The 25327-nt window shown below is 49.2% G+C and overlaps 1 protein-coding gene across 2 annotated transcripts in view; it reads left to right on the top strand.

Annotated features, from left to right (window-relative positions):
- The window catches only part of DHX9 (DExH-box helicase 9), a 132897-nt gene that overhangs the window by 33465 nt on the left and 74105 nt on the right, over window positions 1-25327 (top strand). For both annotated transcript variants that reach the window (XM_063939769.1, XM_063939770.1), the window contains exons 2-6: window positions 610-751; window positions 17665-17805; window positions 17971-18082; window positions 18501-18616; window positions 18759-18907. In XM_063939769.1, the coding sequence (XP_063795839.1) occupies window positions 641-751; window positions 17665-17805; window positions 17971-18082; window positions 18501-18616; window positions 18759-18907 (629 nt within the window). In that variant the 5' untranslated portion in view covers window positions 610-640. The remainder of the gene's footprint in view (window positions 1-609; window positions 752-17664; window positions 17806-17970; window positions 18083-18500; window positions 18617-18758; window positions 18908-25327) is intronic.

Below are 25327 nucleotides of genomic sequence, written 5' to 3'. Positions count from 1 at the left end.
TAGATATATAGATATATATAGATATATAGATATATATATATAGATATATATATATATATAGATATATATATATATATATATAGATATATATATAGATATAGATAGAAGGACTTTGCCGTGTATCTGTGTGCAGTGGAACAATTAATGTGTGGAGTTCCCTTGGCAAGGTGGTAGACTGTGGTTTTGACATGGTGTATAACATAGTGTGCTGTGTGATTTCCTTGCCATACTGGGAAGCAATTCTAGACCTATCAGCATGTGGCTGCAGCCTCTAGGTGGTGGAGGGGGGCAAAGATGAAGTCTACCTTTCTCCTAGACCAAACTATTCCCCTGCATACTAACACTGGAGCTTTTCATGGCGGCCCTGAGGCATCACATAACCCAGCAAGCCTTGGCAGCTATTGATTGTGCATGCTCAGAAAAAAATTCAGTTAAATGTTACAGCTTTTTATTTAGAGTGAAGAGTTACTTATATAAGTACATGATACATTAAAATAGCTTGGTTTCACTAGGACCTGTTTTACAAATGAATGTTTTCCTGTGTATGTGTTTTGTTTTTGTTTTTTTAATACAAATTTTAATGTCATATTAAGAATTGATTAAATCTAGTTTCAGGTCACAAGACAGCCCTACTACCAACATGACTGACATAAAGAATTTTCTGTATGCTTGGTGTGGAAAGAAGAAAGTAACTCCTAATTATGAGATTCGTACAGTTGGGAACAAAAACAGACCAAAGTTTGTGTGCGAGGTAAGGCTTTCTCACCTTGGAGTGTCTGATGCAGCTTTCTCTCTGCTGAGGCACAAGGCATTCATATCAATTGCTCATTATGCACCATGTTCTATACCTGATCAGTACATTAAAGCACTTTTTAAGTGATGTATGTGGTTGGTCCGTATTGGGATTCCTAAGATGCTAAAACACCTTTCTCATGTAGACGTAGGAGGACACTGTAAACCCTGTGGGTTGTAGAGTGCGGTGCAAGGGGTCTGTGCACTTTAAATGTATTGAAATCCAATTAAACTCAAATTTAAGTTCCGTGAATATAACATTAAGGAAAGACACAATTCAGTTTCATTATGATTTCCACTAATGAATTAATTAATACCATGGTGGTGCTCAGAACCACAGAGACAACCTTAATAAACACAGGTTTTTAGTAGCATGTAATATGATATAATAATAAAAAAAGGTTAAAACGAATCTCATATGGGCTAAATGACAGAAGTGTATGATAGCTCTACAAATATATTGCATAAAATAGGCTTCTCCTGTGCACAGTGGTGATTCCAGGGGTCCCGTTCTGTTTCCTCAACGCGTTTCTCCGCATTCAGGGCGGCTTTGTCAAGAGGCAAAGTGTCATTGGCACCCTGCTACTGTGATCATATAGCCGGAGGGGACACATGTATTCCTTCATCACGGGCTACACAATATGGATTAAGGTGTCAGAGACTGACTGAACTATTCTGAGATTCTCCACCTAATACTAGCAATAGTGGTAATTATAATACTTATATGTACTCATTGCTTAGGCCTTTGGGACTTCCAGAGAATCCCTAGTTTTATGCAATCTGTTTATTTGTAGAGCTATCATACAATTCTGTCATTTAGCCCATATGAAATTCGTTTTAACCTTTTCTCTAACGTCCTAGTGGATGCTGGGGACTCCGAAAGGACCATGGGGAATAGCGGCTCCGCAGGAGACTGGGCACAAAGTAAAAGCTTTAGGACTAGCTGGTGTGCACTGGCTCCTCCCCCTATGACCCTCCTCCAAGCCTCAGTTAAGATTTTGTGCCCGAACGAGAAGGGTGCAATCTAGGTGGCTCTCCTGAGCTGCTTAGAGTAAAAGTTTAAATAGGTTTTTTTTTTATTTTCAGTGAGACCTGCTGGCAACAGGCTCACTGCATCGAGGGACTAAGGGGAGAAGAAGCGAACTCACCTGCGTGCAGAGTGGATTGGGCTTCTTAGGCTACTGGACATTAGCTCCAGAGGGACGATCACAGGCCCAGCCATGGATGGGTCCCGGAGCCGCGCCGCCGGCTCCCTTACAGATGCTGAAGCAAGAAGAGGTCCATAAATCGGCGGCAGAAGACTTTCCTGTCTTCATAAGGTAGCGCACAGCACTGCAGCTGTGCGCCATTGCTCTCAGCACACTTCGGTCACTGAGGGTGCAGGGCGCTGGGGGGGGGCGCCCTGGGAAGCAATGAATTTACCTTATTTGGCAAAAAATACATCACATATAGCTCCTGGGCTATATGGATGTATTTAACCCCTGCCAGTTTTCCAGAAAAAAGCGGGAGAAGAGCCCGCCGTAAAGGGGGCGGGGCCTATCTCCTCAGCACACAGCGCCATTTTTCCCACACAGCTCCGCTGGTAGGAAGGCTCCCAGAATCTCCCCTGCATCCTGCAACTACAGAAACAGGGTAAAAAAGAGAGGGGGGCACTTATTTGGCAAAATATAAGCAGCTATAAGGGATAGACACTTATTGTAAGGTTGTCCCTATACATATATAGCGCACTGGTGTGTGCTGGCAAACTCTCCCTCTGTCTCCCCAAGGGGCTAAGTGGGTCCTGTCCTCTATCAGAGCATTCCCTGTGTGTGTGCTGGGTGTCGGTACGTGTGTGTCGACATGTATGAGGAGGAAAATGATGTGGAGGCGGAGCAATTGCCTATAATGGTGATGTCACCCCCTAGGGAGTCGACACCTGAATGGATGGCCGTAATTAAGGAATTACGTGACAGTGTCGGCACGTTACAGAAAACTATTGACGACATGAGACAGCCGGCAGCTCAGTTAGTGCCTGTCCAGGCGTCTCAAACACCGTCAGGGGCTATTAAACGCCCGTTACCTCAGTGGGTCGACACGGACACAGACACTGACTCCAGTGTCGACGGTGAAGAAACAAACGTATTTTCCAGTAGGGCCACACGTTACATGATCACGGCAATGAAGGAGGTTTTGCACATCTCTGATACTGCAAGTACCACAAAAAGGGGTATTATGTGGGGTGTGAAAAAACTACCCGTAGTTTTTCCTGAATCAGATGAATTGAATGAAGTGTGTGATGAAGCGTGGGTTACCCCCGACAAAAAACTGCTAATTTCTAAAAAATTATTGGCACTATATCCCTTCCCACCAGAGGTTAGGGCTCGTTGGGAAACACCCCCTAGGGTGGATAAGGCGCTCACACGCTTATCAAAACAAGTGGCGTTACCGTCTCCAGAAACGGCCGCCCTTAAGGAGCCAGCAGATAGGAGGCTGGAAAATATCCTTAAAAGTATATACACACATACTGGTGTTATACTGCGACCAGCAATCGCCTCAGCCTGGATGTGCAGTGCTGGGGTGGCTTGGTCGGATTCCCTGACTGAAAATATTGATACCCTGGACAGGGACAATATATTATTGACTATAGAAGATGCACAGAGAGACATTTGCACTCTGGCATCAAGAGTAAGTGCGATGTCCATTTCTGCCAGAAGAGGATTATGGACGCGACAGTGGTCAGGGGATGCGGATTCCAAACGGCATATGGAAGTATTGCCGTATAAAGGGGAGGAGTTATTTGGGGGCGGTCTATCGGACCTGGTGGCCACGGCAACGGCTGGGAAATCCACCTTTTTACCCCAAGTCACCTCGCAGCAGAAAAAGATACCGCCTTTTCAGGCTCAGTCCTTTCGTTCCCATAAGGGCAAGCGGGCAAAAGGCCACTCATATCTGCCCCGGGGCAGAGGAAGGGGAAAAAGACTGCAACAGACAGCTTCTTCCCACGACCAGAAGCCCTCCCCCGCTTCTGCCAAGTCCTCAGCATGACGCTGGGGCCTTACAAGCGGACTCAGGCACGGTGGGGGCCCGTCTCAAGAATTTCAGTGCGCAGTGGGCTCACTCGCAAGTGGAACCCTGGATCCTGCAGGTAGTATCTCAGGGGTACAAATTGGAATTCGAGACGTCTCCCCCTCGCCGGTTCCTGAAGTCTGCTTTACCAACGTCTACCCCCGACAGGGAGGTGGTATTGGAAGCCATTCACAAGCTGTATTCCCAGCAAGTGATAATCAAGGTACCCCTCCTACAACAGGGAAAGGGGTATTACTCCACGCTGTTTGTGGTACCGAAGCCGGACGGCTCGGTGAGACCCATTTTAAATCTGAAATCCTTGAACACTTACATAAAAAGGTTCAAGTTCAAGATGGAGTCACTCAGAGCAGTGATAGCGAACCTGGAAGAAGGGGACTACATGGTGTCTCTGGACATCAAGGATGCTTACCTCCATGTCCCAATTTGCCCTTCTCACCAAGGGTACCTCAGGTTTGTGGTACAGAACTGTCACTATCAGTTTCAGACGCTGCCGTTTGGATTGTCCACGGCACCCCGGGTCTTTACCAAGGTAATGGCCGAAATGATGATTCTTCTTCGAAGAAAAGGCGTCTTAATTATCCCTTACTTGGACGATCTCCTGATAAGGGCACGGTCCAGAGAACAGTTAGAGGTCGGAGTAGCACTATCTCAAATAGTACTACGACAGCACGGATGGATTCTAAATATTCCAAAATCGCAGCTGATTCCGACGACACGTCTGCTGTTCCTAGGGATGATTCTGGACACAGTACAGAAAAAGGTGTTTCTCCCGGAAGAGAAAGCCAGGGAGTTATCCGACCTAGTCAGGAAACTCCTAAGACCAGGCCAGGTGTCAGTGCATCAGTGCACAAGGGTCCTGGGAAAGATGGTGGCTTCTTACGAAGCGATTCCATTCGACAGATTCCACGCAAGAACTTTTCAGTTGGATCTGCTAGACAAATGGTCCGGATCGCATCTTCAAATGCATCAGCGGATAACCCTGTCTCCAAGGACAAGGGTGTCTCTCCTGTGGTGGTTACAGAGTGCTCAACTCCTAGAGGGCCGCAGATTCGGCATTCAGGATTGGGTCCTGGTGACCACGGATGCCAGCCTGAGAGGCTGGGGAGCAGTCACACAGGGAAAAAATTTCCAGGGCTTGTGGTCAAGCATGGAAACGTCACTTCACATAAATATCCTGGAACTAAGGGCCATTTACAATGCCCTAAGTCAGGCAAGGCCTCTGCTTCAGGGTCAGCCAGTATTGATCCAGTCGGACAACATCACGGCAGTCGCCCACGTAAACAGACAGGGCGGCACAAGAAGCAGGAGGGCAATGACGGAAGTGACAAGGATTCTTCGCTGGGCGGAAAAATCATGTGATAGCACTGTCAGCAGTGTTCATTCCGGGAGTGGACAACTGGGAAGCAGACTTCCTCAGCAGACACGATCTTCACCCGGGGGAGTGGGGACTTCACCCAGAAATCTTCCACATGATTGTAAACCGTTGGGAAAAACCAAAGGTGGACATGATGGCGTCTCGCCTCAACAAAAAACTGGACAGATATTGCTCCAGGTCAAGGGACCCTCAGGCAATAGCTGTGGACGCTCTGGTAACACCGTGGGTGTACCGGTCAGTGTATGTGTTCCCTCTTCCTCTCATACCAAAAGTACTGAGAATCATAAGAAGGAGAGGAGTGAAGACTATACTCGTGGCTCCGGATTGGCCAAGAAGGACTTGGTACCCGGAAATTCAAGAGATTCTCACGGAAGACCCGTGGCCTCTACCTCTAAGACAGGACCTGCTCCAGCAGGGACCGTGTCTGTTCCAAGACTTACCGCGGCTGCGTTTGACGGCATGGCGGTTGAACGCCGGATCCTGAAGGAAAAAGGCATTCCGGATGAAGTCATCCCTACCCTGATCAAAGCCAGGAAGGATGTAACCGTACAACATTATCACCGTATTTGGCGTAAATATGTTGCGTGGTGCGAGGCCAGGAAGGCCCCTACGGAGGAATTTCAACTGGGTCGATTCCTGCATTTCCTACAAACAGGACTGTCTATGGGCCTCAAATTAGGGTCCATTAAGGTTCAAATTTCGGCCCTGTCGATATTCTTCCAAAAAGAACTAGCTTCTGTTCCTGAAGTTCAGACGTTTGTCAAGGGAGTACTGCATATACAGCCTCCTTTTGTGCCTCCAGTGGCACCTTGGGATCTCAATGTAGTGTTGGGATTCCTAAAATCACATTGGTTTGAACCACTCACCACTGTGGACTTGAAATATCTCACATGGAAAGTGGTAATGCTGTTAGCCCTGGCTTCAGCCAGGCGTGTATCAGAATTGGCGGCTTTATCCTGTAAAAGCCCTTACCTAATTTTTCATACGGACAGGGCAGAATTGAGGACTCGTCCTCAATTTCTCCCTAAGGTGGTTTCAGCATTTCACTTAAACCAACCTATTGTGGTGCCTGCGGCTACTAGGGACTTGGAGGATTCCAAGTTGCTGGACGTAGTCAGGGCCCTGAAAATATGTTTCCAGGACGGCTGGAGTCAGAAAATCTGACTCGCTGTTTATCCTGTATGCACCCAACAAGCTGGGTGCTCCTGCTTCTAAGCAGACGATTGCTCGTTGGATTTGTAGTACAATTCAGCTTGCACATTCTGTGGCAGGCCTGCCACAGCCAAAATCTGTAAAAGCCCATTCCACACGGAAAGTGGGCTCATCTTGGGCGGCTGCCCGAGGGGTCTCGGCTTTACAACTTTGCCGAGCAGCTACTTGGTCAGGGGCAAACACGTTTGCTAAATTCTACAAATTTGATACCCTGGCTGAGGAGGACCTGGAGTTCTCTCATTCGGTGCTGCAGAGTCATCCGCACTCTCCCGCCCGTTTGGGAGCTTTGGTATAATCCCCATGGTCCTTTCGGAGTCCCCAGCATCCACTAGGACGTTAGAGAAAATAAGAATTTACTTACCGATAATTCTATTTCTCATAGTCCGTAGTGGATGCTGGGTGCCCATCCCAAGTGCGGATTGTCTGCATTACTTGTACATAGTTATTGTTACAAAAATCGGGTTATTGTTGTGAGCCATCTTTTCAGAGGCTCCTTCTGTTATCATGCTGTTAACTGGGTTCAGATCACAAGTTGTACGGTGTGATTGGTGTGGCTGGTATGAGTCTTACCCGGGATTCAAAATCCTTCCTTATTGTGTACGCTCGTCCGGGCACAGTATCCTAACTGAGGCTTGGAGGAGGGTCATAGGGGGAGGAGCCAGTGCACACCAGCTAGTCCTAAAGCTTTTACTTTATGCCCAGTCTCCTGCGGAGCCGCTATTCCCCATGGTCCTTTCGGAGTCCCCAGCATCCACTACGGACTATGAGAAATAGAATTATCGGTAAGTAAATTCTTATTTTCTCTAACGTCCTAGTGGATGCTGGGGACTCCGTCAGGACCATGGGGATTAGCGGCTCCGCAGGAGACAGGGCACAAAAATAAAGCTTTAGGATCAGGTGGTGTGCACTGGCTCCTCCCCCTATGACCCTCCTCCTAGCCTCAGTTAGGTTTTTGTGCCCGTCCGAGCAGGGTGCAATCTAGGTGGCTCTCCTAAAGAGCTGCTTAGAAAAAGTTTTTAGGTTTTTTATTTTCAGTGAGTCCTGCTGGCAACAGGCTCACTGCAACGAGGGACTTAGGGGAGAAGAAGTGAACTCACCTGCGTGCAGGATGGATTGGCTTCTTAGGCTACTGGACACCATTAGCTCCAGAGGGATCGAACACAGGCCCAGCCATGGAGTCCGGTCCCGGAGCCGCGCCGCCGACCCCCTTGCAGATGCCGAAAAGCGAAGAGGTCCAGAAACCGGCGGCAGAAGACTTTTCAGTCTTCATGAGGTAGCGCACAGCACTGCAGCTGTGCGCCATTGTTGTCACACACTTCACACCAGCGATCACGGAGGGTGCAGGGCGCTGCAGGGGGCGCCCTGGGCAGCAATGAGAATACCTTGTTCTGGCTAAAAAAATACATCACATATAGCCCTTGGGACTATATGGATGTATTTAACCCCTGCCAGGTCTCACAAACTCCGGAGAAGAGCCCGCCAAAATAGGGGGCGGGGCCTATCTCCTCAGCACACAGCGCCATTTTCCTGCTCAGCTCCGCTGCGAGGAAGGCTCCCAGGACTCTCCCCTGCACTGCACTACAGAAACAGGGTAAAAAAAGAGGGGGGGGGGGCACTTTTTGGGGCGTTTTTGATATATATTAAGCTGCTATAAGGGAGACAACACTTCTATAGGGTTGTTCCTATATATTTATAGCGCTTGGGTGTGTGCTGGCAAACTCTCCCTCTGTCTCCCCAAAGGGCTAGTGGGGTCCTGTCTTCTATCAGAGCATTCCCTGTGTGTCTGCTGTGTGTCGGTACGTGTGTGTCGACATGTATGAGGACGATGTTGGTGTGGAGGCGGAGCAATTGCCGGTAATGGTGATGTCACCCCCTAGGGAGTCGACACCGGAATGGATGGCTTTATTTATGGAATTACGTGATAATGTCAGCACATTACAAAAATCAGTTGACGACATGAGACGGCCGGAAAACCAGTTAGTACCTGTACAGGCGTCTCAGACACCGTCAGGGGCTGTAAAACGCCCTTTACCTCAGTCGGTCGACACAGACCCAGACACGGACACCGAATCTAGTGTCGACGGTGAAGAAACAAACGTATTTTCCAGTAGGGCCACACGTTATATGATCACGGCAATGAAGGAGGCTTTACATATCTCTGATACTGCATGTACCACAAAAAGGGGTATTATGTGGGGTCTGAAAAAACTACCTGTAGTTTTTCCTGAATCAGACGAATTGAATGAAGTGTGTGATGAAGCGTGGGTTAACCCCGATAGAAAACTGCTAATTTCAAAGAAGTTATTGGCATTATATCCTTTCCCGCCAGAGGTTAGGGCGCGCTGGGAAACACCCCCTAGGGTGGATAAGGCGCTCACACGCTTATCAAAACAAGTGGCGTTACCGTCTCCTGAAACGGCCGCCCTCAAGGATCCAGCAGATAGGAGGCTGGAAACTACCCTGAAAAGTATATACACTCATACTGGTGTTATACTGCGACCAGCCATCGCCTCTGCATGGATGTGCAGTGCTGGGGTGGTTTGGTCGGATTCCCTGACTGAAAATATTGATACCCTGGATAGGGACAGTATTTTACTGACTATAGAGCATTTAAAGGATGCATTTCTATATATGCGAGATGCACAGAGGGATATTTGCACTCTGGCATCGAGAGTAAGTGCGATGTCCATATCTGCCAGAAGAAGTTTATGGACGCGACAATGGTCAGGTGATGCGGATTCCAAACGGCATATGGAAGTATTGCCGTATAAGGGGGAGGAATTATTTGGGGTCGGTCTATCGGATTTGGTGGCCACGGCAACAGCCGGGAAATCCACCTTTTTACCTCAGGTCCCCTCCCAACAGAAAAAGACACCGTCTTTTCAGCCGCAGTCCTTTCGTTCCTATAGGAACAAGCGGGCGAAAGGACAGTCATATTTGCCCCGAGGCAAAGGAAAGGGTAAGAGAGTGCACCAAGCAGCTTCTTCCCAGGAGCAGAAGCCCCCCCCCGGCTTCTGCAAAGCCCTCAGCATGACGTTGGGGCTTTACAAGCGGACTCAGGGGCGGTGGGGGGTCGACTCAAGAATTTCAGCGCACAGTGGGCTCACTCACAGGTGGACCCCTGGATCCTGCAGATAATATCTCGGGGTTACAGGTTGGAATTCGAGAAGTCTCCCCCTCGCCGGTTCCTAAAGTCTGCTCTGCCAACGTCTCCCTCAGACAGGGCGACGGTATTGGAAGCCATTCACAAGCTGTATTCTCAGCAGGTGATAGTCAAGGTACCCCTCCTACAACAGGGAAAGGGGTATTATTCCACACTATTTGTGGTACCGAAGCCGGACGGCTCGGTAAGACCTATTCTAAATCTGAAATCTTTGAACCTGTACATACAAAAATTCAAGTTCAAGATGGAGTCACTCAGAGCAGTGATAGCGAATCTGGAAGAAGGGGACTTTATGGTGTCCCTGGACATCAAGGATGCTTACCTGCATGTCCCAATTTGCCCTTCACATCAAGGGTACCTCAGGTTCGTGGTGCAAAACTGTCATTATCAGTTTCAGACGCTGCCGTTTGGATTGTCCACGGCACCTCTGGTCTTTACCAAGGTAATGGCCGAAATGATGTTTCTTCTACGAAGAAAAGGCGTATTAATTATCCCTTACTTGGACGATCTCCTGATAAGGGCAAGGTCCAGGGAACAGCTGGGGGACGTAGTAGCACTAACCCAAATAGTGCTGCAACAGCACGGGTGGATTCTGAATTTTCCAAAATCTCAATTGACCCCGACGACACGTCTGCTGTTCCTGGGAATGATTCTGGACACGGTTCAGAAAAAGGTGTTTCTTCCGGAGGAGAAAGCCAAGGAGTTATCCGAACTTGTCAGGAACCTCCTAAAACCAGGGAAAGTGTCTGTGCATCAATGCACAAGAGTCCTGGGAAAGATGGTGGCTTCTTACGAAGCGATTCCATTCGGCAGATTCCACGCACGAACTTTTCAGTGGGATCTGCTGGACAAATGGTCCGGATCACATCTGCAGATGCATCAGCGGATAACCTTATCGCCACGGACAAGGGTGTCTCTGCTGTGGTGGTTGCAGAGTGCTCATCTGTTAGAGGGCCGCAGATTCGGCATACAGGACTGGGTCCTGGTGACTAGGATGCCAGTCTGAGAGGCTGGGGAGCGGTCACACAGGGAAGAAACTTCCAGGGAGTATGGTCAAACCTGGAGATGTCTCTTCACATAAATATACTGGAGCTAAGAGCGATTTACAATGCTCTAAGCCTGGCAAAACCCCTGCTTCAGGGTCAGCCGGTGTTGATCCAGTCGGACAACATCACGGCAGTCGCCCACGTAAACAGACAGGGCGGCACAAGAAGCAGGAGAGCAATGGCAGAAGCTGCAAGGATTCTTCGCTGGGCGGAAGATCATGTGATAGCACTGTCAGCAGTGTTCATTCCGGGAGTGGACAACTGGGAAGCAGACTTCCTCAGCAGGCACGATCTACACCCGGGAGAGTGGGGACTTCATCCAGAAGTCTTCCACATGATTGTGAACCGTTGGGAAAAACCAAAGGTGGACATGATGGCGTCTCGCCTCAACAAAAAACTGGACAGGTATTGCGCCAGGTCAAGAGACCCTCAGGCAATAGCTGTGGACGCTCTGGTAACGCTGTGGGTGTTCCAGTCAGTGTATGTGTTTCCTCCTCTGCCTCTCATACCAAAAGTACTGAGAATTATACGGCAAAGGGGAGTAAGAACGATACTCGTGGCTCCGGATTGGCCAAGACGAACTTGGTACCCGGAACTTCAGGAGATGCTCACGGAAGATCCGTGGCCTCTACCTCTAAGACGGGACCTGCTTCAACAGGGACCGTGTCTATTCCAAGACTTACCGCGGCTGCGTTTGACGGCATGGCGGTTGAACGCCGAATTCTAAGGGAAAAAGGCATTCCGGAAGAGGTCATTCCTACACTGGTAAAAGCCAGGAAGGAGGTGACTGCACAACATTATCACCGCATTTGGAGAAAATATGTTGCGTGGTGTGAGGCCAGGAAGGCCCCCACGGAGGAATTTCAATTGGGTCGATTCCTACATTTCCTGCAAACAGGATTGTCTATGGGCCTCAAGTTGGGGTCCATTAAGGTTCAAATTTCGGCCCTGTCGATTTTCTTCCAGAAAGAATTGGCTTCAGTTCCTGAAGTCCAGACTTTTGTAAAAGGAGTACTACATATACAGCCCCCGGTTGTGCCCCCAGTGGCTCCGTGGGACCTTAATGTAGTTTTGGATTTTCTCAAATCCCATTGGTTTGAGCCACTCAAATCGGCGGATTTGAAATATCTTACATGGAAAGTAACCATGCTACTGGCCCTGGCTTCAGCCAGGAGAGTGTCAGAGTTGGCGGCTTTATCGTATAAAAGCCCATATCTGATTTTCCATTCGGACAGGGCAGAACTGCGGACGCGTCCTCGTTTTCTGCCTAAGGTGGTGTCAGCGTTTCACCTGAACCAGCCTATTGTGGTGCCTGCGGCTACTAGCGATTTGGAGGATTCCAAGTTGCTGGACGTTTTCAGGGCATTGAAAATATATATATCAAGGACGGTTGGAGTCAGAAAATCTGACTCGCTGTTTATACTGTATGCACCCAACAAGCTGGGTGCTCCTGCTTCTAAGCAGATGATTGCTCGTTGGATTTGTAGCACAATTCAACTTGCACATTCTGTGGCAGGCCTGCCACAGCCTAAATCTGTCAAGGCCCATTCCACAAGGAAGGTGGGCTCATCCTGGGCGGCTGCCCGAGGGGTCTCGGCATTACAACTCTGCCGAGCAGCTACGTGGTCGGGGGAGAACACGTTTGTAAAATTCTACAAATTTGATTCCCTGGCTGAGGAGGACCTGGAGTTCTCTCATTCGGTGCTGCAGAGTCATCCGCACTCTCCCGCCCGTTTGGGAGCTTTGGTATAATCCCCATGGTCCTGACGGAGTCCCCAGCATCCACTAGGACGTTAGAGAAAATAAGATTTTACTTACCGATAAATCTATTTCTCGTAGTCCGTAGTGGATGCTGGGCGCCCATCCCAAGTGCGGATTGTCTGCAATACTTGTACATAGTTGTTATTACAAAAAAATCGGGTTGTTATTGTTGTGAGCCGTTGTACGGTGTGATTGGTGTGGCTGGTATGAGTCTTACCCGGGATTCAAAATCCTTCCTTATTGTGTACGCTCGTCCGGGCACAGTATCCTAACTGAGGCTTGGAGGAGGGTCATAGGGGGAGGAGCCAGTGCACACCACCTGATCCTAAAGCTTTATTTTTGTGCCCTGTCTCCTGCGGAGCCGCTAATCCCCATGGTCCTGACGATATAATATGATATTATATGCTATTAAAAATCTGTTTTTATTAAGGTTGTCTCTGTGGTTCTGAGCGCCTCCCTGGTATTTATTAATTCATTAGTGGTTTCTTTTGAGGAGGTTGGCTGCTGACCCACAGGTGTCAATCTACACCGCCCTGCACAGCGCCAACAAACCTCTTAGTTTCTTTCATTATGATTTCCACTTTGACTTTTGTTAAAGCTGAAGAACTGTCCATCTCTAGCAGATATAGTCAATATCATAATTATTGGAGCATGATTAAGACATATCTGTTTAAAATGGCTAAATTTGTTTCTCTTATGCCTAACAGTACCGAATAAGTTTTTCCTCCAGGGTAGTCTCTGCCGTAGCAGCTGCCTAAGTATTTAACATCAACAGCATTTGTTTGTAGGGAGTTGGATGTTTGATGTGTTTGCAACTAATTTAAGGATTGTTGACCAACGGACATCAGTGTTGGGTCATCATTTAAAGATGAAGAACATTAAAATATACCAGTGATCGCGGTGAGCGGAAAAAAATTGAGGGTCCCAGGGACCCATTACTTTAAAATTCCACAATTTCTGGGTCCCATCACAAATTATGGGGAATGAGGGCAGGCAGCAGTTGGGACAGTGCTGGGGGCAGGTAGCATTTCTGGTAAAGAGGTATAAGGGCAAGCAGCAGCTGGGGTAGAACTGGGGATAGAGGCGGAGAAAAGTTGGGATAAAGGGGGGTAAGTGTAGAAAGCACTTGGGACAGTGCTGGGAGGGAGGGGCCTAGTGTCAATCAGTGCTGTGTTTAGGTAGAAGGAAAGGGTAAATAGCAGCTGGGGCAGTACTGGGTGGCAAGGAGGGATATAGGGGCAAACAGTACTGGGGAGAGGATAAGGGTAGATAGTAATTGTGGCAGTACTGCTGACAAGGATGGGACTAACTGCAGGCAGTGCTGGGGTTACGGAGTGGGTACGGGTAGATAGCAGCTACTGGGTTTAAAAGTGGGCACCAGAAAATGAGTGGTTTTGGGAAAGTGGGTGTGGCCACGCAACAAGGGGCAGTAGGTGGTAAGGTCTGGTAGGTGACTGTAAAGTGTGCGGGGACAGATCTGTGGGGTGATGTTGAGGGCAGTGGTACTTAGGTCTTAGGGACGTGGCCACTCGAAATGGCAGTGTGCCAGCATGATATGCGATCCATTTCTTGTCACTCTGGGAGTATTTCTCTCTTCTATTCCAAATACACCTTACCTACATGGTGGTTTCAGTGCAACGGGGAACCTCTGAAGAAATGGATCCCCACTGGGTAGGCAGTGTCTTCGGTCGGTATTCATGCAGGGGATCACCTGGACGGAAGCTGCCTGTTTGTACATTCCCCCCCCTCCTCTGTGCCTCTCTGCGCCCCCCTCGCGCCTCTGTGCGTTCTCCCCCCCCCCCCCCCCTCTGTGCCTCTCTGCGTTCCCCCCCCCCCATGTGCCTCTCTGCGTTCCCCCCCCTATGTGCCTCTCTGCGTTCCCCCCCCCCCTCTGTGCCTCTCTGCGTTCCCCCCCCCCCCTCTGTGCCTCTCTGCGTTCCCCCCCCCCCTCTGTGCCTCTCTGCGTTCCCCCCCCCCCTCTGTGCCTCTCTGCGTTCCCCCCCCTCTGTGCCTCTGCGTCCCCCCCCCCCTCTGTGCCTCTCTGCGTCCCCCCCCCCCTCTGTGCCTCTCTGCGTCCCCCCCCCCTCTGTGCCTCTCTGCGTCCCCCCCCCCTCTGTGCCTCTCTGCGTCGTCCCCCCCCCCCCTCTGTGCCTCTCTGCGTCCCCCCCCCCTCTGTGCGCCTCTGCGTCCCCCCCCCCTCTGTGCGCCTCTGCGTCCCCCCCCCCTCTGTGCCTCTCTGCGTCCCCCCCCCCCTCTGTGCCTCTCTGCCCCCCCCCCTCTGTGCCTCTCTGCGTCGTCGTCCCCTCTGTGCCTCTCTGCGTCGTCCCCCACTCTGTGCCTCTCTGCGTCCCCCCCTCTGTGTGTGCCTCTCTGCGTGTCCCCCCCACCGTGTGCCTCTCTGCGTGTCCCCCCCCACCGTGTGCCTCTCTGCGTGCCCCCCCCACCGTGTGCCTCTCTGCGTCCCCCCCTCCGTGTGCCTCTCTGCGTCCCCCCCTCCGTGTGCCTCTCTGCGTCCCCCCCTCCGTGTGCCTCTCTGCGTCCCCCCCTCCGTGTGCGCCTCTGCGTCCCCCCCTCCGTGTGCGCCTCTGCGTCCCCCCCTCCGTGTGCCTCTCTGCGTCCCCCCCTCCGTGTGCCTCTCTGCGTCCCCCCCTCCGTGTGCCTCTCTGCGTCCCCCCCTCCGTGTGCCTCTCTGCGTCCCCCCCTCCGTGTGCCTCTCTGCGTCCCCCCCTCCGTGTGCCTCTCTGCGTCCCCCCCTCCGTGTGCCTCTCTGCGTCCCCCCCTCCGTGTGCCTCTCTGCGTCCCCCCCTCCGTGTGCCTCTCTGCGTCCCCCCCTCCGTGTGCCTCTCTGCGTCCCCCCCCCCTCCTCTGTGCGTTCCTCCCCCCGTGCGCCTCTGCGCGCCCCCCCATCCCCCTCGTGCGGTGGTGCCAGTGTCCTGGGCTGTGAAGGATGATGAGGGACACTGTGTGCGGGGAGCAGCCCAGGGTCTGCACCTCCCCTAAGCACGGAGTTTGACAGTGGCCAGACGGCAGCTATTGACAGCGGGTACAGGGCGGAGCACAGTCGCTGGTTCTCCATTAGCAGATTCTCCATGTGCTGCTGATCCCTGCACACCTCCGTGCCTCTCTGCATTCCCCCGTCGGCGCGCACACCACTTACCCGGCCCTTCAGCTCAGAGTCCAGCTGCGGGAACACTAGGGAAGGGAACATGGCAGCCGCGGGAACACACAGCCCCCACACCACCGCCGCCGGATTGGCTGCGGGCGGATCGCGTCCTGAGGACCTGCCTATTTTTAAAATGTGAGTACCAAGTGCTCAAAAATGAGTAAAATACGCGCCATAGCGCGTTTTTGCAATCACTGTATACAGTGGGTTAATGGGGTAGTAAAGAAGGTAATTCTAAAACAATAAGAAGGAAATTCGGTTGTTATGTGGATGTCTAAACGTAATGGGGCGCCCACTGGCGCATTATTACCAGGTGTAGCTGCGCAAAGCAGCTAAACCCATCTAAACTACTACTTGGGACGCCCAAACTCCCGATTTTATCACACATTAGCTCGCACCTCAGGATCTGATGTGGAACTGGATACGAGACATGCTACAGCTTCTTTAGCAGAGATCTGAAGAGGTCTGGAAGATGGTATTGAAGCAATGTGGGTCATACTACCAACTGTACATAAGCTTATAGCAATTCCCATTAAATGGGTGCAAATTGAGCTTTTGGGTAGCTCTTTGTGAATCCGTTCCCTGACTTTTGGCTCCAGCATCTCTCCCTATCCGCCTTCCATTGACACCCATGGGGTTCTGCTTAAGTGAGGTGGTGCTTCATTAGGTGGGAATAAAAGGATATCGCGAGATGGGGATCTGCATAAACCTAGAGCTTTAGTAGTTGAGGGTTGGAAGATTAATAATTAAATAAATGGTGCAGTTGTGGGTACTGGTAGAAGGATGAGGATGGTAAGTGAAGGTCGTCCTGTAGCACAGAGAACGATGTCGAGGAGCTAGGTGTGGCAAATTTTTTATTTTTTTATATTCCACGTCCAGCAACAAAATGATAAGGTATCCAGGCCTGGGTGGAAGGCCGGGTTGTTCTATAGTGGAGTATCTTATGCAGATTATTTCCAGACAGACCGAATCGCAAGGTGGGGGGGTGTATGAAGTCATAGGGGATCTATCTTTTGGCATGATCCAAAACAGTGTGTAAAGTGAAAGCATGCTGGCCTTTATGCCTATCCAGAGCCTGGAGTAAAGATCTCCGTGTAAAATGACAATTGGCGAAAGGTGCAACGCTAGATTGTATTTGTATATACATGGTAAACCAGTAGAGTCTGAAGTAAAAGTCTCTGGAGAGAATTTTTTTTTTTTTTTTTTTAGCTGCAACTGTATAGGCTGTTCATGGATGGAGGTCCTTTTTGATGGAATCCACTAGAGGAAAAAAGTTTGTCATAATGTTTCATTAAGAAGACCTCAATGTATTTTGGTTGTCGTGGCTGCCATTTAATTGAAAAGTTATGGGGGAGGTGAGTTTGGGGAGATATTAAGAACCTGAACCTCCAATTTTATCTGCATTAACTCACTGAATTTTGGCGCAAAGGTGCATACACACTAGGCGATACTAGTTTTCCCTGGACTCTCGGACAGCTTCTGGTGGCCGATTATAGTCCGTACACTGAACGATATCGCAGACGATATCGTTCAGTGACGTCACCCCACCGCCGGCCTGTACATGCAGGTTCTGCCGTCAGAATGAGCTGCATGTACAGACGACAGAACACCTTGTTAACGACTTGCGAGCGCGCATCGTTCGTAGCATACACACGGCGAGATTACGAACCATTTCGCTCAGAAGGATGAAAATAAGCGGGTGTGGTATGGAAGGTCAACAGGGTCTCTAGGTCGACATGAGTTTTATGGGGGTTTTTGGTGTCGTTTTCTTTGTAGCGTGACCGGGAACACCAATTAGTGCACCGTGTCGCTTCGCTCGCCATGCTTCGGGCAGATTGCTTTTCCAGTCGTAGTCCGCGTGGATCGTTAAGTATAAAAAGGTTAAAAAAAGAAAAAAATCGTGACAAACTCACGTCGATCTTTTGACACCCTGTCGAACTAGAGACCCGATCCCAAAATAAGTGAATATAGGGTGAATATAACCCTAAAATATCGCCTAGTGTGTAAGCACATTTAGAAAAATGTTTGGTAACTGTGTAGAAGGTTACAATCTGTTCTGTTCATGACACTTAATTTATTTCAATAGGTTCGGGTCGATGGATATAGTTACCTGGGCATGGGGAATTCTCAAAACAAAAAGGATGCTCAGAGTAATGCAGCCCGGGACTTTGTGAATTACCTGGTTCGAATGAACGAAATAAAAAGTGAGGAGGTACCATCACTTGCGGTGAGTTACATCTGTAAATTATCTTTTTTTTGTATAAAAGGAATAAATTCTGCAAAATTGCTATCGTCGCTTATGTTTTTATGTGACATTCTAGCCATATACAATGGGGTGGGGTCCTTAGTAGTTACTCTGTTTACATGGACTGGCATATTGGTTTAATTGCAGGCTGAACAGGGAGTTGCTGCTGATGGATTTCAACCAATCAAATCGGAAGGATTTGATGGCCCTTCTGGAGGACCATTGCCCCCCCACTTGACCTTGAAGCCAGAAGGTAGAGGTAAGTGTCAGTTATTGTAGCATGAAATCATGTATTTTGTATAGGGAGTTAAACTGTTTAACAAGGAAACGTGTGAAGTCTCTATGTTCAGGGACTGGTTTTGTGCCATGTTCGCCAACAACATTTTCCCTCTTCATTTAAACCTAGTTTAAAACTTGGTATGTTGGTACAGTCAATACAACTTATTAGAGCTCTTTTCATGAGGACTAGACTAATTTGTTCTCTTGCACTGCAAGCTCACAGCACCTGGGTTTAGGTTTCTTGGAATGAACGGGAGTTTAATTCCATTTTCACTGAATTACTGCCCTGGTTTAAAACCTGCCATTGCCTTAGAGTTATGGATGGCTTCAGCTGTTTTATCTTAAAAATGATTCAGAGTACCCCACTAAATCTGTATACTATAATACTTTCCCTAAAGGTGCACCTGCTGTCGGCAATACTGGGTATGGTTTTCAGAGTGGTGGTGCGAATTGGGAGCGTGGAGCCAACCTGAAGGATTATTATGCTAAGAGAGATGAACAGGAGGCTCAGGCGGTATGATTATATTTGTAAATACTCAATAAAATAGAACATGTTCTTTCCTAACCATTTCCTGTTCAGTTGCAGCCACTATACAATTTAGACATAAGCATGCCTTTTCTCCCCTCCCCCTTCCATCTTTTGTTTGTATGGTTAGACTCTGGAGTCTGAAGAAGTTGACTTGAATGCAGGGCTGCATGGAAACTGGACGCTTGAGAACGCAAAAGCTCGTCTTAATCAGTTTTTTCAGAGAGAAAAGACACAAGCAGATTATAAGTACATACAAACTGGGCCTGACCACAACAGGTTGGTTTCGTAGAGATTAGTCAAATTGTTGTATGTTCTCTAAAATGCTTTGTATTTTCTGAAATTGACGTATTATGTTTGTCATGTTTTCTGGTGCCTTTTTACACCAGTGTTTGTATAGTTTGGTTAAAATGGTAGTCACTGCCATTGTTGGTACCTAGCTGGCAGCATTGGGTCCACTATTACTAGCTTTAACCAGTTTATTTTTTTTTGGCATTGAATAGGTTGTGCATTATTTAGTGTTTGCTGTATTTGGGTAGTGCGTGTATGCGCGTAGCTTATAAATCACTACAGCTGATGGTACTTTTGATTTTGCCCATTTTTGGATAACCCCTTATTTATTACTCTATATAGTACCATGGAATTCTGTAACACTGTACAGTGATTTATTTTCAATCACATCATTTCTTGGCTCCATTGGAGTCTAAATTCTCTACTACGTAAAAACACTTGCACGAGGGTCCATTTTATCAACATCCAGTTTGATCAAACAGTAATGGGGCATATTCATTTAATGCAGGTTTGGACATATTCAATTAGGTCCTTTATACCCCGCGTGTTAAGTCCCAAGGGTGCACTTGTCCTTTACAGCCTCAGGAAGTACGAGGAAAAGTCTGTATAAAAAGCACAGGGAAACGCATAGATTAAATAGCTTCGGACATGAATCCCGGAGCTTTTCACACGTTGCAAATCCTAATTGAATATGCCCCTATGTGCTGTATTGTGGGAGGAAACTATGGCAAATGGAGATAACATGCAAACTCCTTAGGATCATAAGAACGCCACACAGATGGGCCTCTGTTCGCAATTGAGGCAGTAATATGTATTGTATCACTGCTTCTCTTACATCCTGTGCCATGTGTGAATAGTGGCTCACTAAAATTTGACCATGTAAAAATATAATTGAACAATTTTAGTGCTGTATCTGGCACTGTATTGCTTTTAGTATTTTTGAGAGAGAAAATATCACTTTGAAGAACTAACATGTTTTGACGAACAATTATCTGTTTATCTTTTCTCAACGTCCTAGTGGAAACTGGGGATGACATTAGTACCATGGGGTATAGATCGGTCCATTGGAGCCTGGCACTTTAAGAAAACATTAATGTGTGCTGGCTACTCCCCTCTATGCCCCTCCTGGCAGACTTAGTTTAGAAAAATGTGCCCAAGGAGCCGGGTGCATTCTTCTGGAGCTCCAGAGTGTTTTCTTTTATTTAGTTTATTTTCAGGTAGTACTGGTTGGCAACCAGTGTACCTGCTTCGTGGAACTTTAGGGAGGGACTGGACCAACCTCCCTAGGGTTAATGGTTCGTAATTCCCGCTGAAAGGACATTAAGCTCCTGAGGCATTGTTTCACATACCACACTGTGTGCTCACGCCGACAGCATGCCGCCACCCCTAACAGATGACGCAGGTGCGGTGAGTGATCACAGCGGGGTCCCCTGTGACATGTAGCGGCATTAAGGGTGCAGCGGTCATGGGCTACAAGCTGCGGTGCCCGTTGCGGACCCCATGCTGGCGCTACATAAGGGGGTTATTAAACTTCCCTTTTACACAGTAAAGGGGTTATTAAACTCCATTGTATATACATGAAGCCAGTATAGTCTTGTGAGGGACCGTGTGCCATTGAAAAGGCGGGGCTTCCCGAAGAACGGGACCAGAGGCTGCAAGGCGCCATTTGCTGCTGCTGACTAAAAGGCTGCATGTTGGAGCTGCTCCTCCACAGACCCTGCTGAACCACTAATAGTACTGGTACCAGAGGGTTTTATAGGAAGGGGGGAGCATATCAGCGGTGGTGACACTGCTGCAGTACAAAATTGATTTATATTGAATGTACCCAGCAGAGTGCTGCTTTGCCTGGGTATTGTGTGCTGGTCTCAATCCTCTCTGTGTCACTCCATTCGGGCTGTCTGGGGTTGCTGTGCTGTTTCACTGTCTGTGTGGTCATTGCACTGTATTTATTCACATAACTGTGTGTTTCTGCAATAGAATATCTGGGGGAAAAGACTGTGTCTCCTTCATGTAACACTAAGTTTACTCCTTCTCCAGAAGGGTCTCTCCTGTGTAACCAATGTTCTATAACCTCTCAAGGTAGTAGTGTGCAGGAACCTGAGTGGTTAGACTCATTCGAAAGCATGATTCATAATAATAATACAGAGTTGGCTACTGCTTGACAAGAACGGCAGACCCTTAAACAATCTGTTGACAACATGTTTGTTAAGGCTGTGACCACAGGCAGGCTCCTCATCCCCCTCTGTTGGCCTCACATAAACTTGCACTCCCACAGGTACTCCAGTCTGACTCTGATACTGAATTACCAGAGCTGGATGAGGGAGAGGTTGACGTGGAGGATGACGATTCTCTGTCTCCGGGTGTTGAGACCCTGATTTATTCTACTAGAGAGGTCCTTAACATTCCGGATAAGGAGTCAGAACCAGAAGAGGAATTTTTTTTTAATGTAAAACCAAAATACTCGGCCACTTTTCCTATTTCAAAGGAGTTAAACTCCCTTTCCAGGGAGGCATGGGTCAATCCTGACAAGAAATTCTAAACTCCTCAGCGGTTATTACATTCATTTCTCTGACGTCCTAGTGGATGCTGGGGACTCCGTAAGGACCATGGGGAATAGACAGGCTCCGCAGGAGACTGGGCACTCTAAAGAAAGATTCAGGACTATCTGGTGTGCACTGGCTCCTCCCCCTATGACCCTCCTCCAAGCCTCAGTTATATTTCTGTGCCCGGCCGAGCTGGATGCACACTAGGGGCTCTCCTGAGCTCCTAGAAAGAAAGTATAGTTTAGGTTTTTTATTTTACAGTGAGACCTGCTGGCAACAGGCTCACTGCAGCGAGGGACTAAGGGGAGAAGAAGCGAACCTACCTAACTGGTGGTAGCTTGGGCTTCTTAGGCTACTGGACACCATTAGCTCCAGAGGGATCGAACACAGGACCCGACCTCGTCGTCCGTTCCCGGAGCCGCGCCGCCGTCCCCCTTACAGAGCCAGAAGCAAGAAGGTCCGGATAATCGGCGGCTGAAGACTTCTGTCTTCCTCCAAGGTAGCGCACAGCACTGCAGCTGTGCGCCATTGCTCCTCATGCACACCACACACTTCGGTCACTGATGGGTGCAGGGCGCTGGGGGGGGGGGGGGGGCGCGGGGGCGCCCTGAGCAGCAATAATATACACCTTGGCTGGCAAACTAACACCATATATAGCCCCAGGGGCTATATAGGTGTAAATTAACCCCTGACAGACGTTTTAAAATAGCGGGAGAAAGCCCGCCGAAAAAGGGGCGGAGCCTTCTCCCTCAGCACACCGGCGCCATTTTCCCTCACAGCTTCGCTGGAAGGATCGCTCCCTGGCTCTCCCCTGCAGTCCTGCACTACAGAAAGGGTAAAAAAGAGAGGGGGGGCACAATTTAGGCGCAGTATACAATATATATGCAGCTATAAGGGAAAACACTTTTATAAGGTGATATCCCTGTGATATATAGCGCTCTGGTGTGTGCTGGCATACTCTCCCTCTGTCTCCCCAAAGGGCTTTGTGGGGTCCTGTCCTCTGTCAGAGCATTCCCTGTGTGTGTGCTGTGTCGGTACTGCTGTGTCGACATGTATGATGAGGATAATGATGTGGAGGCGGAGCAAATGCCTGTGAATGTGATGTCACCCCCTGCGGGGGTCGACACCTGTGTGGATGGACTTATGGAAGGAATTACGTGACGGTGTCAGCTCCTTACATAAAAGGTTTGACGACATAGGACAGCCGGCTTCTCAGCTTGTGCCTGTCCAAGCGTCTCAAATGTCATCAGGAGCTGTAAAACTCCCGCTACCTTAGATGACAGATACAGATGTCGACACGGATACCGACTCCAGTGTCGACGACGATTAGACTAGTGTACCCTCCAATAGGTCCACCCGTTACATGATTGAGGCAATGAAAAATGTATTACACATTTCTGATAATACCCCAGGTACCACAAAAAAGGGTATTATGTTTGGTGAGAAACTACCAGTAGTTTTTCCTGCATCTGAGGAATTAAATGAGGTGTGTGAGGAAGCGTGGTCTTCCCCAGATAAGAAATTAATAGTTTCTAAACGGTTATTGGCAGCGTACCCTTTCCCACCAGAGGATAGGTCACGTTGGGAAACACCCCCTAGGGTAGATAAAGCGCTGACACGCTCATCAAAAAAGGTGGCACTACCGTCTCCGGATACGGCCGCCCTAAAGGAACCTGCTGATAGAAAGCAGGAACATACCCTTAAAGCTATATACACACACACTGGCATTATATTGAGACCCGCTATTGCATCGGCTTGGATGTGCAGTGCTGCAGCTGCGTGGTCAGATTCCCTGTCGGATAACATTGATACCATGGATAGGGACAATATTTTGCTGACGATAGAGCATATAAAGACGCCGTCTTATACATGCGTGATGCACAGAGGGATATTTGCCGGCTGGCATCAAAAATAAGCGCCATGTCCATTGCCGCCAGAAGGGGGTTATGGACTCGGCAATGGTCAGGCGATGCCGACTCGAAGCGGCACATGGAAGTTTTGCCCTATAAAGGGATGGAACTTTTTGGGGATGGTCTGTCAGACCTCGTTTCCACAACTACTGCTGGGAAATCGACCTTTTTGCCACAGGCTACCCCACAGCAAAAGAAAGCACCGTATTATCAGGTACAGTCCTTTCGGCCCCAGAAAAATAAGAGGGCTAGAGGCTCATCCTTTCTGCCGAGGGGCAGAGGTAGGGGGGAAAAGCTGCAGCACACAGCTAGTTCCCAAGAGCAGAAGTCCTCCCCTGCGTCCGGTAAGTCCACAGCATGACGCTGGGGCTGCTCAGGCGGACCCGGGTACGGTGGGGGCCCGTCTCAGGAATTTCAGCACACAGTGGGCTCTCTCACAGGTGGATCCCTGGGTCCTTCAAGTAGTGTCTCAGGGGTACAGGCTGGAATTCGAGACGTCTCCCCCCTGCCGTGTCCTAAAATCTGCCTTACCGGCAACTCCCTCTGCCAGGGAGGCAGTGTTGGTGGCTATTCAAAAACTATATTCACAGCAAGTGATTGTCAAGGTACCCCTCCTTCAACAGGGAAAGGGTTACTATTCCACAATGTTTGTGGTACCGAAACCGGACGGTTCGGTGAGACCCATCTTAAATTTAAAAGCCTTGAACACTTATATCAAAAGGTTCAAGTTCAAGATGGAATCGCTCAGGGCGGTTATTGCGAGCCTGGACGAGGGGGATTACAGGGTCTCCCTGGACATCAAGGATGCGTACCTGCATGTCCCTATTTACCCTCCGCACCAGGAGTACCTCAGATTTGTGGTACAGGACTGTCACTATCAGTTCCAGACGCTGCCGTTTGGGTTATCCACGGCACCGAGGGTCTTTACCAAGGTAATGGCCGAAATGATGATACTCCTTCGCAAGAAGGGAGTTTTAATTATCCCATACTTGGACGATCTCCTGATAAAGGCGAGGTCCAGAGAACAGTTGGTAATGGGGGTAGCACTTTCTCTGGAAGTGCTACAACAGCACGGCTGGATTCTCAATATTCCAAAGTCACAGCTGGTCCCGACGACACGTCTTCTGTTCCTGGGAATGATTCTGGACACAGACCAGAAAAGTGTTTCTTCCAGTGGAAAAAGCCGAGGAGTTGTCATCTCTAGTCAGAGACATCCTAAAACCAGGACAGGTGTCGGTACATCAATGCACACGAGTCCTGGGAAAAATGGTAGCTTCGTACGAAGCAATCCCATTCGGAAGGTTCCACGCAAGGACGTTCCAGTGGGACCTGTTGGACAAATGGTCCGGGTCCCATCTCCAGATGCAACAGCGGATAACCCTGTCTGCAAGGACCAGGGTGTCGCTGCTGTGGTGGCTGCAGAGGGCTCATCTACTAGAGGGCCGCAGATTCGGAATACAGGACTGGGTCCTGGTGACCACGGATGCCAGCCTTCGGGGCTGGGGTGCAGTCACGCAGGGAAGAAATTTCCAAGGACTGTGGTCAAATCGGGAGATTTCGCTTCACATAAATATTCTGGAGCTAAGGGCCATTTACAATGCCCTAAGCCAAGCAAGGCCCCTGCTTCAGAACCAGCCGGTGCTGATCCAATCAGACAACATCACGGCGGTCGCCCATGTAAACAGACAGGGCGGCACAAGAAGCAGGATGGCGATGGCAGAAGCCACAAGGATTCTCCGATGGGCAGAGAATTAGATGTTGGCACTGACAGCAGTGTTCATTCCGGGAGTGGACAACTGGGAAGCAGACTTCCTCAGCAGGCACGACCTCCACCCGGGAGAATGGGGACTTCATCCAGAAGTCTTCCAAATGCTGGTAGACCGTTGGGAAAGACCACAGGTGGACATGATGGCGTCCCGCCTCAACAAAAAGTTGAAAAGATATTGCGCCAGGTC

The sequence above is a fragment of the Pseudophryne corroboree genome, chromosome 9, assembly GCF_028390025.1.
Source record: "Pseudophryne corroboree isolate aPseCor3 chromosome 9, aPseCor3.hap2, whole genome shotgun sequence".
In the NCBI taxonomy this organism is placed as follows: domain Eukaryota; kingdom Metazoa; phylum Chordata; class Amphibia; order Anura; family Myobatrachidae; genus Pseudophryne; species Pseudophryne corroboree.
This window is presented reverse-complemented; position numbering and strand designations above follow the sequence as displayed.